The sequence below is a fragment of the Sprattus sprattus genome (assembly GCF_963457725.1).
Source record: "Sprattus sprattus genome assembly, chromosome: 3".
Taxonomy (NCBI): Eukaryota; Metazoa; Chordata; class Actinopteri; order Clupeiformes; family Clupeidae; genus Sprattus; species Sprattus sprattus.
Window position 1 is genome coordinate 49,124,414 of NC_137922.1, and position 18,194 is coordinate 49,142,607.

The 18,194-nt window shown below is 43.0% G+C and overlaps 2 protein-coding genes across 3 annotated transcripts in view; one reads left to right on the top strand and one right to left on the bottom strand.

Moving 5' to 3' along the window:
- Positions 1 to 8,132, bottom strand: part of LOC308362143 (very long chain fatty acid elongase 6-like) — a gene marked incomplete at its 3' end in the record, with an annotated part of 14,354 nt that extends 6,222 nt beyond the window's left edge. Inside the window, exons 1-2 of the mRNA XM_080834673.1 lie at positions 8,004 to 8,132; positions 602 to 733 (exon numbers count right to left, since the gene is read on the bottom strand). Of these exons, the coding sequence (XP_080690799.1) occupies positions 602 to 733; positions 8,004 to 8,095 (224 nt within the window). The 5' untranslated portion in view covers positions 8,096 to 8,132. The remainder of the gene's footprint in view (positions 1 to 601; positions 734 to 8,003) is intronic.
- Positions 8,133 to 17,106: 8,974 nt separating this feature from the next.
- LOC308362428 (barrier-to-autointegration factor-like) lies at positions 17,107 to 17,957 on the top strand. Of its 2 annotated transcripts, none has more exons than XM_080835052.1 (2): positions 17,107 to 17,154; positions 17,470 to 17,957. In XM_080835052.1, exon 2 carries the CDS (start codon positions 17,480 to 17,482, stop codon positions 17,750 to 17,752), a length of 273 nt encoding a protein of 90 aa, XP_080691178.1. In that variant the 5' UTR covers positions 17,107 to 17,154; positions 17,470 to 17,479; the 3' UTR covers positions 17,753 to 17,957. The 2 variants fall into 2 exon arrangements, with proteins under 2 accessions (XP_080691178.1, XP_080691177.1); XM_080835051.1 differs by having other exon boundaries at positions 17,134 to 17,154; positions 17,428 to 17,957.
- The last annotated feature ends 237 nt before the right edge of the window (positions 17,958 to 18,194 follow it).

Here is an 18,194-nt window from a genome sequence, read left to right on the forward strand (position 1 = left end):
GTGGCTTAGGCAGCCCTTACCGCTCCCATGTATCAGCCCTGAATGCTACTGCTGCGGTCCTAGCCAGTGAGTTCAGCCTTCAACACACACTCAACTCAACCGGAACCCGACAACATGGAGGATACTTTGACTCCTTTCTTACATCAAGGGGGAACAAATATCATCCATATCAGTGTCGCTCCCACAGGCTGTGACCACTTAGATCTTAAACATCAAATCGACCGTCTGCGTCAACCATTACCAGTGCTCCCGTAACACACCATACTGTTCAACTGAACAGGAATACGGCTTAAAGACGGAGGGGAGATAGAGAGAGAGAGAGGGAGAGGGAGAGAGGGACAAAGAGAAAGAGAGGGAGGGAGAAAGAGAGGGGGGACTCTCCAAACTGACTGACTTTGGCACTCAAGTGTGACCTGACTCAAGGCCACTACAAAGCAAGTGCACCTTAAGCCCTTCCCCTTTAAAATGCCCCTGCTTAAGAACATGTTGTGTCTGAAAGTAAGACTGGGGTAGCGTGTGTGTATGTGCTATACATGTGTGTGTGTTTGTGTGCATATGTGTGTGTGTGTGTGTGTGTGTGTGTGTGTGTGTGTTTTCTTACCTGAACACAGCAAGACTGAGTGACCAGAGCACCAGAGGTGTGCGTAGGTCCAGCTTGGGTCTCTCTCGCATGTACAGCTGGACAGCAAAGATCACAGCAGCGTACATGGCACAGAACACGAATGACTGCCTCCTGTTAGACCACAATACACACACATACATCCATACACACACACACACATCCATACACGAACACACACACACACACACATACATACACACACCGACACACACAAACACACACAGAGACAGAGAGAAAAGAGAAAGTGAGAAATATATTCGACAAACAGGTCACACCAGTCGACTTATTGTCCACTTCCTTTTTTCTCATCATATGCTTGTACATCATCACTTAAGGCCTTAGAACCAACCATGACTTATCCAGAGTGTGTATGCATACTGCTTCCAGTTCTACATCATCACTAAAATGCCTTAGAACCCAACATGACTTACAGAGTGTGTGTATGCAAACTATGAGGAACGCCCTCACAGTGCAAACAGAACCACTGCCAAGGCTGCATGGGCTTCCTGTATGGGAAACCCTTGATTTCCTGATTGGTTACATGGGGTTGATTGACAGTTCCCTGACTGCTTTCTGATTGGGTGGATGGGACAACCTGAATGATTGCCTGATGATATATTATCGTCACTGAGATTTCAGACGTGCCTTGAGATACGCCTTTGTACATAGGGCATGTGCCACTCTCACACAGGACTGTAAAAGAGTGCAATGACTTAAACCATATCTGCTACAGCTAGGCTAGGCTAAATCGCTGCCATCACACAAACGTCACATCACACACACAAACGCTATAATGGAAGTTAATAGGGCTGGACGATAAAACGATATAAATAATTATCGCGATAATGAATTCCCTCGATAAAGCTATCGTAACATTAATTCATTTTCAATAATATCGATAATGTCGATAGAGAACAATTAGGAACAGCAGTCCATTTAATTTCTGTGATGCAGCAGGAAGTTGCGGAGAAATGTCAGGATGACCGCGGGGCATTAAAAAGTCTTAAATCGCTGCGTTGTCTATGGTTAGGTCAGAGTGTAGACTACTGCGCAGCTAAAGCGTCTACATACAAGTGCTTACTAGCTGGCTAGCCTGCTAACTAGCTCTGTAGTCCGGTCAGCACTATTTCCACACGCTTCACCACGCCCGCTAGCTAGTGCTGTAGCGACGCGTCGATGACGTCGACGCGTCGATTTCAAAATTACGTCGACGCCATATTTTTACGTCGACGCTTCGGCACATACACGTGGTTGACCCAAACAGAAACAAACATTGCGCAAGGACCGAGAGAGCAGAAACCCAGGGAATTGCTTGGCGCCATTAGTTGATATTGGCGATCTAACGTAGTGAATCATGATACATACTATAAGCTGACCAACACCATGACTTAGCTCTCTGTGCCGTTTGTTCATGCTTAGTTGCCGTGTTCTGCAGCCGTAAGTTAACGTTAACTTAACTGACACACTAGTAGCTAGCTAACGTTAACTACTAGCACCCAAGCACGAACAAACTGCACGGAGAGCTATAGTTTGCTAGCACCACCGAAGTGCGCAGAGCTCAAGCTACACAACACACTGAACAAACGTTAAATTAATGTAACCAACCTTACTTATTGTCCCCTTCACGAGAGACAATGGGGTGCGTTTCTATCTCCATTCTCAAACGTCTCGTATTTAACGTTTGTTCAGTGTGTTGTGTAGCTTGAGCTCTGCGCACTTCGGTGGTGCTAGCTAACTATCTTCTTAGCTCTCCGTGCAGTTTGTTCGTGCTTGGTAGCTAGCTACTATAGCGGCAGCGGCTAGACAGCTGTGTCAGTTTAGTAAACGTTAACTTACGGCTGCAGAACACGCCAACCAAGCACCAACAAACGGCACAGAGAGCTAACTCATGCTGTGGTCATTTACGAGTCAAACACATAACATTAGACTAACGTTGGCCAGCTTATAGTATGTATCATGATTCACTACCACGTTAGATCGCCAATGTCAACTAATGCAGCCAAGCAATGTCCAGGACAGGGCTGCACATAAGGTGGTGCGCAGTGCTCATCAATGAATGAATGTTTTTATAAGCACTGAAAACATTTAAATGAATGAGCACCACATCCAAATGTGATAGGGCTCATTTGAGTACCAAACATTTTACTGTGAACTCTAGATAAACATGAAATGCATTGTTGGACTTTTGCTGTGCAAAACGGTGCTCATTAAAGTATATTATTAAGATTTTTTGGGGTATTTATTTGAGATACATTATGGTTTTAATCGAGCAACAGAAAAATAATCGTTAGACTAATCGTCCAATTAGTCGTTAGATTAGTCGACTATTCGATAAAATAATCGCCAGATTAATCGTTTTGAAAATAATCGTTTACCCCCAGCCCTACCGCTAGCAATGTATTCATTTCCATAAACAAACTTACAGTTTATGGAAATTAAACGGTGGTCACTTAAACATATTTATCACAGTGTGAGACAGAAAAAAAAAGGTTTTACATTTACGCTACGTTCTAATATGTGACCGTTAGCACACCATTCATTCAACTCCATTGGTAGCTAACGTTACCACTTATTAGCCAGCTGTGCTGTAATCTGCTGTTGCTCTGATTTTGGGAGGTGGTCTACCTGTTGCTTTGATCGCTAACTTGCCACTGTAACTCAATCCCTGGAATGCTTTGAGTAGTAAAACACGAACAATGTCCTATGTTTCCATCGTGCACTTTATTCGCAAATGTTATTTTCTTGCTGGCGTTCAAATGATCGGAACTTCTTGCTTTGTTAGGGCTGAATCTCGTAGCCTAGACTTGAGGGGATAACCCCACCCCCCGGATTGCTCCACAGCCAGGGCTCCTGTTTATTGGTTTATCATCGTATTTTCGCATTACACACATTTAGCTGATGTTTTTAAACTCAACTGGACGAACCGGTTATTATCAGACATCAGTTTGTTTACTTGGAAAGATTACTGTATATTTCCACTTTTGATTTGATTTGAAGTTGAGAAATGTTGGGTTTACAATAAAAAAGAAACATTGAAACATTTGGTTTGTACAGGCGTTCTTGTCTGAAGCAAATGAAACAGACTTAATTTATATCGTCTTATATCGTTATCGAATGAAAATATAAATATCTATCGTGACAATTTTTTAACCATATCGCCCAGCCCTAGAAGTTAATGTGATTTGGCCATTGACTTCTAGTGTGCAGCTCCTGATAGCATGTGAGTGATTCTGAAATAAAGCTGTGAGGTAATGGATCTGCAGCAGATTGGACTCAGATCAAGGACAAATCAGAGACATATCAAGGACAAATCAGAGACATATCAAGGACAGATCAAAGAGATAACTTCAAAGTACACTCCATATAACAGCATACTACCATTGTAAGTGAACTTTTGTCCAGAGATAACAATGCAGAGGCCCTGCAACGTACTCCACAAAGCCGCGAGGAAACAGAGAGAATAGCCACGGTATCTAGACGCAAAAAATTTACAAATGTTTCAGTCAGCCAACCTTCATCTGTGCCCTTTTGGCCAGCAACACTAATTACATAAATACTTGCGGTTGTGCATCGTTTGACATAAGCTACATTTCAGGCTGAGCCCCTTCTCCTCTACCCTCTGGTCCATCTGGCATCATGCCTGTGCCCAACGAGGCGAGGGAGAGAGGGACATTTGTAAAAAGAGCACCTCCAGATATCCGAATAGGCTGGGTGATTCCAATTACACCATGTTAGAAAACGATTACATTTCGTAGTTTCACACAACATTCTGTCATTTAGCGAAACTCCGTCGTGCAAAACAACTATGTAACACTTCTTTTGTCTTCGTGTTGTTCTCCTTTGAACACTTGCATGCTTGTTTAGCGCCACACAAACAAGAGCATTTCCTTGTTTGTGGAAACCTACTTGGCACGAAACCTATTTCTGATTTGGATTATGAAGTTGTTACACATGAGCACGTACGCTTAGTCACTTTGCTTTTATCTATATAACAGGAAAGGGTGAGGCTCACAGACACTGCTCTGTGCTGTTAGCATGAGTGCTCATCCTGTTGCAATGCAACCTGCAGAGGTTAGTGGTACCATACTCCGACACGTCCCCCCCTCTTTCCATCTCTACCTGACAGGCCTCAAGCAGAGAGGCTGCCCATTATGTGCCGTGATTCTGCTTAAGGTGTCTTCCTGATTAACAGGGAGTTTTTTCTCGCCATTGTGCTTGCTCCAAGCGGGGGGGGGGGGGGGGGGGGGGGGGGGTTCAGGCTCTGCAAAACACCACGGGACAGTTTTATTGGTTTGGCGCTATCAAATTTAACTGAATTTAATTAAATGAAATACCCCTTCAGCAGGGTTATAGGGGCACTATTCACATGAAGCTGTAAACACTGAGAGGACTGAAAAGTCCTTACAGGCAAATCTCGTCACTCGGCAGCCATCTTGGCTAGGCCTCTGGGGAGCTATTTCAGGCAAACAAGATCAGGCTCCCATCTGAAGTAATGAAACACATCACCCGAACCACAGCTGGGAAAGGGAGATCATTTGCCGATTTTAGCTGACAATTCTGTTCTGTGTGTGGGGTGTGTGTGTGTGTGTGTGTGTGTTTGTGTGTGTGTGTGTGTGTATCTGTCTGAATGCAGGCTGAGTGAGTAAGGCCTCTGTAAGTGTGCTTTGCTCCCTTAAAACAGACTTTATTGAGTGTGTGGCAGTCTGTCTGTAAGTGTGTGTGTATGTGTTTGTTTGTGTGTGAGTGAGTGAATGTGTGAAGCATGTGTGTGTGCGCCCATCAGTGCAACCCAATTTCTGCGTGATAAAGCCTCCGGTGGATGAGTGAGGGTCGAGCCCCTGACCTGTCCCTTCCACTCCGCTGCCTCAGCACATCAGGCCCCCTTCAGAGACACACACACCTTTTCTCTCACACAGACCCAGAACCGTGCACTGGCCTTGGCTCTAGTCGTTACATTGTGAGCTACAGCGGGCCAGACAGCGCTGGCAGGACCAAATTCATCACTTTCACGTTCAGTCATTTAGCAGATTCAGCACATTGTTCTACCAGCTGATTTACATGGTCATGTTGACTCAAGACCACTGAGGTGGTTTGGCCGATCAGACAACAATCCGCCCTCAATGCGTCTTGTGTGCATTTCCTCCTTAACTTTTAGGTGGTCCAGTACGATCCTTTACTATAACTAGCATTATCCTGTATATATATAGCATTATCCTGCTGCAATCCAATCCCCACAGTGCATTTTAAAGCCAGGCGTAAAAAGCCCCCCCGACTCAACACTGAAGACCCAGATGGACACTAGGCTTAGTTCTGTCCCCCCGACCCCGAGATGGACACTAGGCTTAGTTCTGTCCCACCGACCCCGAGATGGACACTAGGCTTAGTTCTGTCCCCCCGACCCCGAGATGGACACTAGGCTTAGTTCTGTCCCCCCGACCCCGAGATGGACACTAGGCTTAGTTCTGTCCCACCGACCCGGAGATGGACACTAGGCTTAGTTCTGTCCCCCCGACCCCGAGATGGACACTAGGCTTAGTTCTGTCCCCCGACCCCGAGATGGACACTAGGCTTATTTCTGTCCCCCCGATACAACAATGATGACCCAGATGGACACTAGACTTAGTTCTGTCCCAGGATCCGTTAGTAGGCCTCTATGAGTATGCGTGCACCAGACAGTTCACCTCCACAAACAAGGCTGTGATGCTTATGAGATTCGCAAGCCAAAAGATACAAATGTTATGATAACATGGCTACAGGACACAAAGAAACAATCAATGTCCTTGGTTATAACCAAAGTTAACGGCACGAAGGCTGTGTGTTGACATTTACTGGGAAATTAAGGTTAGGGTTATAATAGGGCTGTGTATTGGCAAGAATCTGATAATATGATACAGGGGTTAGGATTCAATATGTTGCGATGTACTGCGGTTCTGCGAGGAAGGTGATATATTCAACGTCATCACACTTAGCCACCCACACTGATTGCTGAATGGAGGCACTTCACAATGGCTCTGTGACCCATCTTGTGAAGAGATTCTCCAGACTATAACCACTGCAACAGGCAGCGCCAGGCTATACTTTTTGTCCAATTTGAGCACAAAAAAGACTTACAATGAGCCTATATTTTGTATATATTATTTATATATATATATATATATTTATTTATTTATTTAGTGTCATAAATAAAATTGATCCAGTGTTTTTGAGAATCACAAAGTATTACAAAACATAATACTGTGATACTCAAGGATATCGATATACGGCCTACTCAAGGACCTTCCCAGGATGAGAGGCTATGTGAGCTTCCCTGCTGTTGTCTTTAATATCACTGTTGAGTGAGTTTTTTAAACTCCTCTGTGTCGCCTGAGACAGTCAGAGAGCCACAGCGAGGAGGTTCTAGTTAGGCTTTACCCCTTTAACTCTGGCAGTGAGTTAGTGAGTTAGCAGCACAACACACACTGCCATGTGATCTACCTGATGATAACATCAACGAGGCAGAGAACAATTAGGCTTTTCTTTAAGTTTGTGCTTCAAGTCTTGAGGTCCATTTTGGAGCCACGTGATTAAATAGAAACGATGGAATGCATAAATGCCTAAATTATTTCTAAATCGTTGTAACGTGTGTTATTACCAGTTATTACCATTGTTTACACAGATAAACTCATCTCAATTCAGCCTGAAGGAAGGAACTTCTTTTAGAAAATGAAATGCTGATCACGCTTATGTATGCATCCTGGCTGGGCAGTGAAAGTTGCCTCATAACTTATCTTATCTGTTGGCCTTGAAAGACGGTGTACAAATACTGCAGGACCAGGCCAGGGTTGAAAATGAGAGAGCAACCACCACTGGGTCAAAGAACCTGTATGGCCTCCGAAACAGTCAGGTACCTGACGTCACTAGCACGTCGAACAGCGGAATTATGTAACCACAAGAAATAATTAAATAAACCACTGAGAAAGTAAAAGGAAGTAACCGGGTAAGATAAGCTATGATCTCTAGCTAAGTACCCAAAGTTAAAGTTAAAAGCTGGGCATAGGCGTTTCCTTCCCTCTAATAAGTTGACAGAGATGGACAGAGAAAAACAGTTATATGGCCTGCAGAAGACGATCAAATTCGAACCGATTTATTTTATATACGCCATACAAGTGCAATTGAGCAAAGTTTAACGTCTGTTGTGTTCTGAAAGCCTTACAAAAAATGATCTTGCTAAAAAAATGCCGTTTAACTGGCTCAACTACTACTACGACCGAAGCTAAGGACACGGCAGAACTCATGCTGCGCAACACAACGAACCTAGTTTTTCAATTCTGGAGGCGGCTTCTCCTCGATCAGATACGATGTTGTTAGATAGTTACCACATATAGTTTGAATTATAACTCACCAATTTTCTTGCATCCAGTCGAACGCCACCTTTTCGTCGAACAACCGTTCAAATTCATATTCAGCTAGAGGGACACCATCCGTCTCGTTCATCTTTACTACGCGATGCTGTCAGTCAGTTTCCCTTTGCAATTTCGCCCTCGTGTGTGTCCGAGCCGGCGAATGCTAACCTTGGCAAAGTAGACCTTCTGCAAACAGTATACCCTAACAAAACGGAAGTTTTGGCTTCCCTTCTTAATGCAGAACGTGATTGTGTTCTTAAAGATGTGGTCTCGGATTCAGCTTCTGGCTATCCCGCCACAGCTCAATGACAAGCGGCTGGACACGCTGAACCAGTGCACGTTTTCTGTCTTCCGCCCCATGGAAGTGAACGATGGTTGAAAGGGATGTTGGAGAGGGGGAGGAGATAAACGCGCTGTCCCTTAGTGCATTCATCTCATTGGCTGGCTACTGGTGACCTCCGAGGTAACTTTCTGTCGGTTTTATGGCATTTTCCGTTAGCCCATGCTAATCCCCCGACTTTGTCGTGTCCTACATTAGAAAATAAGTAGTCTACTAAACGGATCCGCCCAAAACGATATTTGGTTGCTAGGAAAATTGCTAAATGCCACACACACACACACTGTATGCAAAATCCAGACCCGCAAGCTACGCCACACCTGCATCTCCCACGCCTATTGTAGGGTTGATTATAGTTAAGATAAAAAACAACATCATGTTGAATTAAACGTTTTTAAAAGCAAATCACCATGTAACTTCGCTATATACCCAACAGGTAGGCCATATATCGGCTTATCTATGCCAAAGGTGACTGCCTTTGAAAAGTAAAATAGCTAAGGTTCATGCCAGGTTAATTGAGCAATCGTTTGGACCCTGTAATGTTTATTCAGCGAGTTATCTGTGGATACAATCGTGTCTGTTTGCACTGGGACAAATCAGCGCACTGATCAGAACGGCTGCAGATAATAAAGAATGACACTTCACCTAAATAAATAAATACAGGGTAAAGTAGCCCTCAAAACATGTTCTGGCCCCTGCGCCACTTTCGCGTATTGGTGTGTTTAAGGACATTTTTTTGGGAAGGCATGGCCTTTGGTTTTTTGGTTGGAAATATACACATACACTAGGCCTACTATTTCTACTATTAACACTACTTTGGTTTTGGCTATCGCTCGGTCGATATGTTATAGCCTCAGTTTGATATTTCCCGGCATGACCTCACTCTCTCGGTGAGTAAGTAGTTATTATTAGGCTAGTAATTATTTCGTTTCATTAAAAATGAACACATTTATATTTAAAATGCAGGGAATTGCCTTCCATCTCTGTCCAACGCGCAAGAATGCACATCAGCTCCACCAGACGAACCGTTCCCCTCTAGTTCAGGGAACACGGCCGCACACAACTTCCGTGGTCTCAAGCGTCAACCTCAGCAAAAGGACAACCTAAGGTCCAGCACTGTAGCTGCAAAACCGCGGAGAAAGCAGTCATTCGCGGCAGAGAAGCTTCAGCCCCCCACTGCGGACGGGAAGCGCAAAGCAACCGACCTGACGGCTGTTTTTGAGGAAGGGGGCTATCTTCTTCCCCCCTCAAGAGGAGGATGGAAACCTGCCGCCCCCAACCTCGAGGATGTGGACCGTTCTGCAGTTGTGGGACAGGGGCACACGTTCAGTTGCTCCCCACAGAAAAATCAGATACATCCCAACCTATGTTCCGTGTGAGAGCAAAGGAAAAACATTTGGAATGAGTGGTAAAACCATTGTTCATTATTGTACGTACAATGCTCCCTGTTCGCAAAATAAAGTTTCCTGAATTAAACGTTTCGAAGGGCTCTCAATCCAGAGAGAGTCAGTTCCCAAGATGGCCGCTAGAGGGGGCTCGCTCTGCTTTAATAATAATAATAATAATAATACATTTTATTTATAGGGCGCCTTTCAAGAAACCCAAGGTCGCCTTACAACAGTGAATAAAACATTGAATAATACATAATACAGCAACAGCAACAACTTCAGTTGGCAGGACCTTTACAGGTTATAGGCTTGTATAGGCTGCATGACGAGCTAAGGTCTTGTCTGCGAATTGGTACATTTCGCATGTGCGAGAGTCGCCATTCGCTTGGCACAATTCGCTTCACGCGAGAGTCGCCACTTTGTGAATGAAGCGCGCTTCACTTAGGACGCGAACTACAAACAAATAGCTACACGTAACCTATAAACGTTGTTGAGACTTTTATTAAAGATAACAATAACAAAACAGAGACAAATAGCCACACGGTCAAGCAATGTAATTTATTACGTTCTACGAATCCAACTGATACAAACATGTAGCCTACTGTTCGGGTAGTAATCTACAGCAACTCTTGACTTCTATTGAAAGAGATTTTGAAATCCTCAAAACCTGGTTTGATGTTAATAGATTCTAATTCATGGTCTTTGGAAATCGAAAAAGGAAATAGGTAAGGACATTCAATTAAAAATAAGTGATGCTGAACGAGTGACCGAGATAACATTTCTAGGAGTGGTCATTGACCATAAATTAACATGGAAACCACATGTTTATTATATCAAAGGAAAGATCTCTTAGATGATAGCAATTTTGTACAAATCAAGAAGCATGTTAAACGATAAGGCCTTACATATTATTTACTGTTCACTTATACTTCCCTAGTACATATCATATTGTGTGGAAGTCTGGGGATTGACATATAAAACAACTGTCAATGAAATCATTATTTTACAAAAACGAGCCATAAGGATAATAAATAAGGTTGATTATTATGCACCCACTAACCCATTGTTTATGAAATCATTTGTTATGAAATTTAATGATCTGGTATATTATAAAATAATGCAAATAATGTATCGAGCTAAATCAAACCAACTCCCAGTCACAATACAAAGGTTTTTCTCATTTCAAGAGACAAAATATAATCTCAGAGATGTCTGTAAATTTAGTGTACCAAATGCCAAAAAATTAATTAAAAGGAGATGTATATCTGTTGTTGGAATTTCATTATGGAATTATGCTAACATAATCTTAAGAAAGTGTAAGACATTCTTTGTTTTCAAAGGGATGGTAGCTAAAGCAATTTTTGAGGGCTACAAGTGTCCATAATGTATGCAGGATTTTGTGCTGTTTATTTGGGATCTTGCTTCATTGCTCTTCTTGTGACTAACTTTTTGGAGGCAATTCTTTTGTTTGTTTTTTATTTCCATTACATGTATTACTTGTAAAAAATAAAATAAAAATGCATATGTTGATGGGTAGCTTAAATTGGTCAAACAGGACAGGCTTAAATACAAGCATTATGCTTCAGCTTGTGCCTTTTCAGTCACTTTGAATGTATTATTATTTGTGTTGAACTTGTTTGTTGTTACTGTGTGTGACTGAATAAAAACATAATCAATATCAACTTACATTACCACTGCACACTCACAACCTTACAGATAATGTATTGTATAGCATTTGTATTCAGTATGATATGACAGCGCAAGATATATGGGGTATGAGTAGTTGTAACATTGGCAGCAATAGTTGGTCATTAGCGCAGATATGATACAGGTACAAGTCAAGTCAAGTCAAGTCAACTCTTTTATTGTCAGATACACAGAACAACAGAGTTGGACTGGGCACTGGAATGCTTAAGACAGGACACCATACCACACTACCATAGATACTAAACATAAATACACATATTAAACAGATACTAAACAGATAAACAATCTACATGAGCTAAACTGAACATGAGCTGGACTGAGAAAGTAGTGCAAACAGCAGTAAAAGTGAGCCAGTGAAGAGTAAAGTGGCAAGTGTAAAGTGAGGAGTGCATTATTGTTCATTTAGGAGTCTGATGGCCTTAGGGTAGAAACTGTTCTCCAGTCTGCGGGTGCGAGACCGGACACTTCGGAACCGCCTACCAGAAGGCAGCAGGGTGAACAGTCTGAAGGATGGGTGATGACAGTCTTTTAGGATCCTGCCAGCTCTTCGGAGGCATCTTTTAAGGTAGATGTCCTGAAGGGATGGGAGTTTCCTGCCGATGATGAACTCAACGGATCTGACCACACTGCGTAGGGCCTTACGGTCCATGGCTGTGCAGCTTCCAAACCACACTGAGATGCTAATAGTCAAGATGCTTTCTATAGTGCATCTATAGAAGTTGGTGAGGATGTCTGGATTCATGCCAAACTTCCTGAGTCTCCTCAGGAAGAAGAGGCGTTTTCGGGCAGCTTTGACCACCTTGTCAGTGTGGGCAGACCAGGTGAGATCATTGCTGATGTTGATATGATATAAGTACAATGCAACGGAATCTAACCAAAGGAACCATAGCAGAAGAGTGCAGAGTATTCTGCATAGTGGTAATATAAAAATAAATAGATGGGATGTATACAGTATGATATGACAGTACAAGATATATGGGGTATGAGCAGTAGTAACATTTGCAGCAATAGTTGGTCATTAGTGCAGATATGATACAGGTACAGGTGAAGGTAGCAATAGAGGTTATGAATGAGGTAAGACATGATAAGATATATAGACTGCGTAGGGCCTTACGGTCCATGGCTGTGCAGCTTCCAAACCACACTGAGATGCTAATAGTCAAGATGCTTTCTATAGTGCATCTATAGAAGTTGGTGAGGATGTCTGGATTCATGCCAAACTTCCTGAGTCTCCTCAGGAAGAAGAGGCGTTTTCGGGCAGCTTTGACCACCTTGTCAGTGTGGGCAGACCAGGTGAGATCATTGCTGATGTTGATATGATATAAGTACAATGCAACGGAATCTAACCAAAGGAACCATAGCAGAAGAGTGCAGAGTATTCTGCATAGTGGTAATATAAAAATAAATAGATGGGATGTATACAGTATGATATGACAGTACAAGATATATGGGGTATGAGCAGTAGTAACATTGGCAGCAATAGTTGGTCATTAGTGCAGATATGATACAGGTACAGGTGAAGGTAGCAATAGAGGTTATGAATGAGGTAAGACATGATAAGATATATAGGCCTAAGTACAATGAATATGAGGTAAGAGTCATGAGGCATGATATGACATAAATAGATATGAATACACTATAAAATGTTAAGTGGCTGAACAAAAAAAATACCAATTCAACACCCACAAGCTAGTTTACACAGCACCAGGTTACAACCATCAAGGCGGCTCCTGGCCTATTGTTTAGGTTGATGGGCCATCAGACCTGGTTCCTGGCTTTTTTGTGTCTTGGAACCAGAGCTCTTACACTCTGATTGTTTGTTTTTGAAATAAATGACATGAAATGACATTGCTTGAACGTGTAGCTATTTGTCTCTGTTTTGTTACCGACTTTCAACCACGAGAATGAGTAAAATCTTTAATAAGAGTCTCAACAACGTTTATAGGCTACGTGTAGCTATTAGTTTTGTCTTTGTGAGTCAACAACGTATATGTCTCATATGCGCCCGTCTCTGTGCAATTCTGTACCGACTTTCAACCACGAGAATGAGTAAAATCTTTAATAAGAGTCTCAACAACGTTTATAGGCTACGTGTAGCTATTTGTTTTGTCTTTGTGAGTCAACAACGTATATGTCTCATATGCGCCCGTCTCTGTGCAATTCAGATCGCGTGTCTTTGTGAGAATTGTCAACAACGTAGCCTATACTGTATGTCTCATATGCGCCATACTGTATGTCTCATATGCGCCCAAAGTGTCGACTCTCGCCCACTCGAATTGTGCCTGATTCGCGTGAAGCGAATGGCGACTCTCGCACATGCGAATTGTACATGCGAATTGTACCAATTCTGAAGCGAATGGCGACTCTCGCACATGCGAAATGTACCAATTCGCAGACTTGGCCTTACCTGGCATGACTGGGTGGGCATTTCAGGGATTGCACTAGAGTGGTTTGCCTCCTATCTGTCGGACAGGACCTTCTCAGTAGCCATTGGGGACTTTGCCTCTCCCCCCTGCCCCCTCTTCTGCGGTGTCCTGCAGGGGTCAGTGTTGGGCCCTCTCCTCTTTACACTGTATTTGCTGCCTTTGGGCCAACTTTTACATAATTTTAACATACCCTATCATATGTATGCTGATGATCTGCAACTCCACTTTAGTTTTAATCAAAAAGATTTACCCAGCCTATCAAGACTTTCAGTATGCCTGGACGCCATCAAGGTGTGGATGGCGGATAACTGGCTACAGCTGAATAAGGACAAAACAGAAATTTTAGTCTTTGCACCTGTCACTATCACCTCTGAGATCACAAAGCACCTGGGCACTTTACTCCACCTTTGTCTATCCCAGCCTGAGAAATCTTGGGGTGATCTTTGATGGTTCCCTTTTGAGCTCCACATAAAACAGCTTACAAAGTCCTGTTTCCTCCATCTGCGAAACATCAGCAAACTGAGATCCATTGTATCCTATTCTGAACTGGAAATGCTTCTCCATGCTTTTATCTCATCTCGTATTGACTATTGCAACTCCCTTTTCCCTGCCCTGAAGAAATCAGCTCTCTCCCGTCTACAGTCCATTCAAAATGCTGCCGCCAGATTACTAACTAGAACAAATAGATATTCTCACATAACACCCATCCTTAGCTCCCTACACTGGCTCCCCGTTAATACAGGATACAGTTCAAAATTCTCACCATTACCTACAGATCTTTCCACCGACAGGCTCCTCTCTACCTGGTAGAATTACTCAAACCCCAGTCAGCATCACGATCCCTCAGGTCCACTGATCAAAACGTCCTTTCTGTCCCACGTACCCGCCTCAAAACCTGCGGCGACCGCGCTTTCGTAGCCATGGCCCCTAGGTTATGGAATGACCTACCAGTGGATCTTAGATTTGCTCCCTCAGTGGACCGTTTCAAGAGCCTCTTAAAGACCCACCTTTTTAGACAGGCATTCTGTTAATTTATTCCTTTCACCTTTCACAATGCCTACTGTATTAACCCTTGTTCTGATTCTTATCTTATTGTATGGTCTTAAAATTGTATTGCTTTTATATGGTTTTATATATGCCTGTTAGGTTTTTATGCTGTGTGTATGCCTTCTTGTGTTTGTACATAGGCCTACATTGAATTGAACTGTAAAGCACATTGTGACTGTTTTGTCTGCGAAAGGCGCTATACAAATAAAATGTACTTACTTACTTAAACAGGTGTGTTTTGATGTGAGTTTTAAAAAGAGCGATTGAGTTAGGGTCAATGTTCCTGATGTCAGGGGGGAGGGAGTTACAGAGGTGAGGGGCAGAGCGGCTGAAGGCTCTGGATCCCATGGTGGACAAATGGGCTTGGGGGACGGTCAGGGTGATGGAGGAGGCAGACCTGAGAGACCGGGTAGGGACATTGATGTGGAGGAGGTCAGAGAGGTATGGAGGGGCGAGGTTATGGATTGCATTAAATGAGTAGAGGATGATTTTGTAGTTAATGCAGTGTTTAATGGGAAGCCAGTGGAGTTGATGTAGAACGGGGGTGATGTGACTGATGGATGGCGTCCTAGTGACGATACGGGCAGCAGCATTTTGTACAAGTTGAAGTTTATGGAGGAGTTTGGGAGACCAAAGAGCGAATACCTCTCTAGGCTTTCTGTCTGGCTCGCTATGTCAGTGCAAGCCAGGCGTGTGTGAACAGTTACCAATTATTAAAGTTTGCCACACAGATATGGCTAGCCAGGAAACCGCCTCCCTTCAATGAAAAATGTTATTCTATTCAGTGCCACGCACAAATTATGTTCAAGAGGAAATGTTCTTCTCTTTTAAATAAGGGAGCGTGTCACTTGTTTCTGTTTCATAAAAATGAAAGCTGAAACCTTTGTGAGTGTTTTTTAAGTTATATAATTAAATTCCTCGTGCTATTGGGTTGGGGACATTCTACAGTGGCCAATCCTATCCTTCTCATATGCAAGTACTACACACCATAAAAACAAAGCTCTTTCCTTCGTGTTTCATTGAATTAGGGCAAGGACACATCTAGAAGGCTGAACAGTGGTATCACACACCCCCCTCCATACTCACCATGGGTTAGATCGGACATATATCAATATCAGGAACAAGTAAAAATGTGTTTAAAATAAATTATAGGCCTTACTAAACTGGTTAACGTGCATTTTATGCCCATTGCTTAATATGAGTGTAAAGTAGAATTCCAGAGACCGTAGCCTACGTCTGAAAACGCCATTGACATGAGCTACAGTCCTTTCCTACCCCCTTAAAAGCGAGTAGCCTACATCCCAATTAATAAACGGATTTGGTCACAGAATGACAAGAAAGCTCAGAAAGGTAACCGAAACTTAATTCAGGGATAGGAGGTCTACGTGACAATTCCTCCAGTTCAAATCTAATCAATTCAAACTTTATTTGTACGGAGCATTTTATACCACGAGATAACACAATGCGCCTCACAAAAGGCAAATGGTTTTAAATAAACAGATACATAAAACAGCGAATGATACGCAAGATTAAAGATGTATGTCTTAAGTGCACGTTTTCCACCGTTTCAGCCATCCAGGCAGAGTTTTCTAAAAGCTGCCTCTCCTTGTCCTGGCATTTGGAACTTTTAGGAGTTCAGTGCCAGAAGAGTGAGAATACCTCAGGGATCTACTGGGTTTGTACCTTGAGAGCATGCCTGTTATGCAGGTGCATGTATGACTATGGAAAACGCCATTGACATTAACTACAGTGCATTACACTTCCCTTACAAGCTGGTAGGCTACATACAAAAACGGCGTTGGTCACATAATGATGTGAAAGCTGAGAAACGTAACCGAAACTTAACTCAGGGATGCCAGGTCTTCATGATAATTCCTCCAGTTAGGATAATGCATTTTCATAAAGGCACATTTTAAAGACCACGCTGTGTTGTGAGTGGTCATGCTGTCTATAGTGTGACATGCGTTGTCCACACGACTACAGTCCTGCACCGCACTCGAACTCGCAACTTCGGGTATGGGAGTCTTTTAAACGTTTAAATACATTGATTTGCTTTACGCAGCAACTTGTTTTTATGTTACCCTGTTTACCCTACCACAATGAAAAAGGAGGATTATCTACCAACCTGGACACCCGATTGAAAAGTGTTCTGTTTTCTCTATTTCTTCGCGCGCCGTCACCCAGTATAAAAACGACGCGCGCCAAAAGCATCCTTCTCTTCCAACTGTTGACCTCATCTGGAAAGGTAGGCAGATGCTATATGTACCATAAGTGCCGTGTTGTATGTTAGCATGTTGGCATAGCCTACAATTATATAGGCTTATTTATTAAATTACTGATACTGTTGCCTACAGAATATAAAATTGGCTCACAAGCAGCCAACCGTTTAATGCCTTAAGAGCAAAAAGGGTGTGGTGTGGCGTGACATAAACCAACGAAAGAAAACTACTGCCTCTCTGAATTGCCGTGTTGAATAATGTTAAGTAATTCATGGTTGGATGTCTTTACCTTCCCACAGGACGTGTCTAAAAAACTCTTTCCATCTTGAAACTACCAATAGCCTACGCAAGATGTCTTCCACTTCAAAGAAGCATCAGTCCTTCTGCTCCGAACCGATGAAGGGCAAGCCCGTCACCGCTCTACCCGGGATAGGACCCGCGCGGGGCAGCCAGCTGCAGTCCCAAGGCTACCACAAGGCCACCGATGTCTTTGGCAAGTACCTGACCGTGAACGAGAACCGCAACGAGTTCCAGGGCTGGCTGAAGGGCCAAAGCGGAGCCAACGCCAAACAGCAGGGAGACTGCTACAAGGCAATGCAGGATTGGAGCGACAACAACCTGTAGAGTGTCCGTCAACACGCCGTTATTCTTTTCTCCCCTTAAAAGGTCAAGATGAGGTGTTTTCAGACCTCGCTTTGTCAACCTAATTAGGCTTATGTAAAATGTATTGCTTATGTTCAAATGCTTTGAAGAGTGAATACAACTAAAACTGGCTTGTTCGGGTTTGCTTTTGGTTAAGACAGGTTAATAGGCATGAGGGGCTGGTATCTTTGTTATCCATCTGTGATGAGAAGCCTAAAATAAAGCCTTTGCTTCAGAGCTTCTCAAAAGTTAAGCTTGTTTAATGAGAATAAAATAAATACTTATCAGTAGAAGTTTTCATTGGTCTCTATGATTCTGTTTTGAAATAGCCATATTAAAATGGTTTGAAAAGGAAGTTCATAGTTAAAAAACTTGCCCAATAGCCTATGAGCGAGTTGCTAGGCTAGGTTTGAAGGTATGCAGC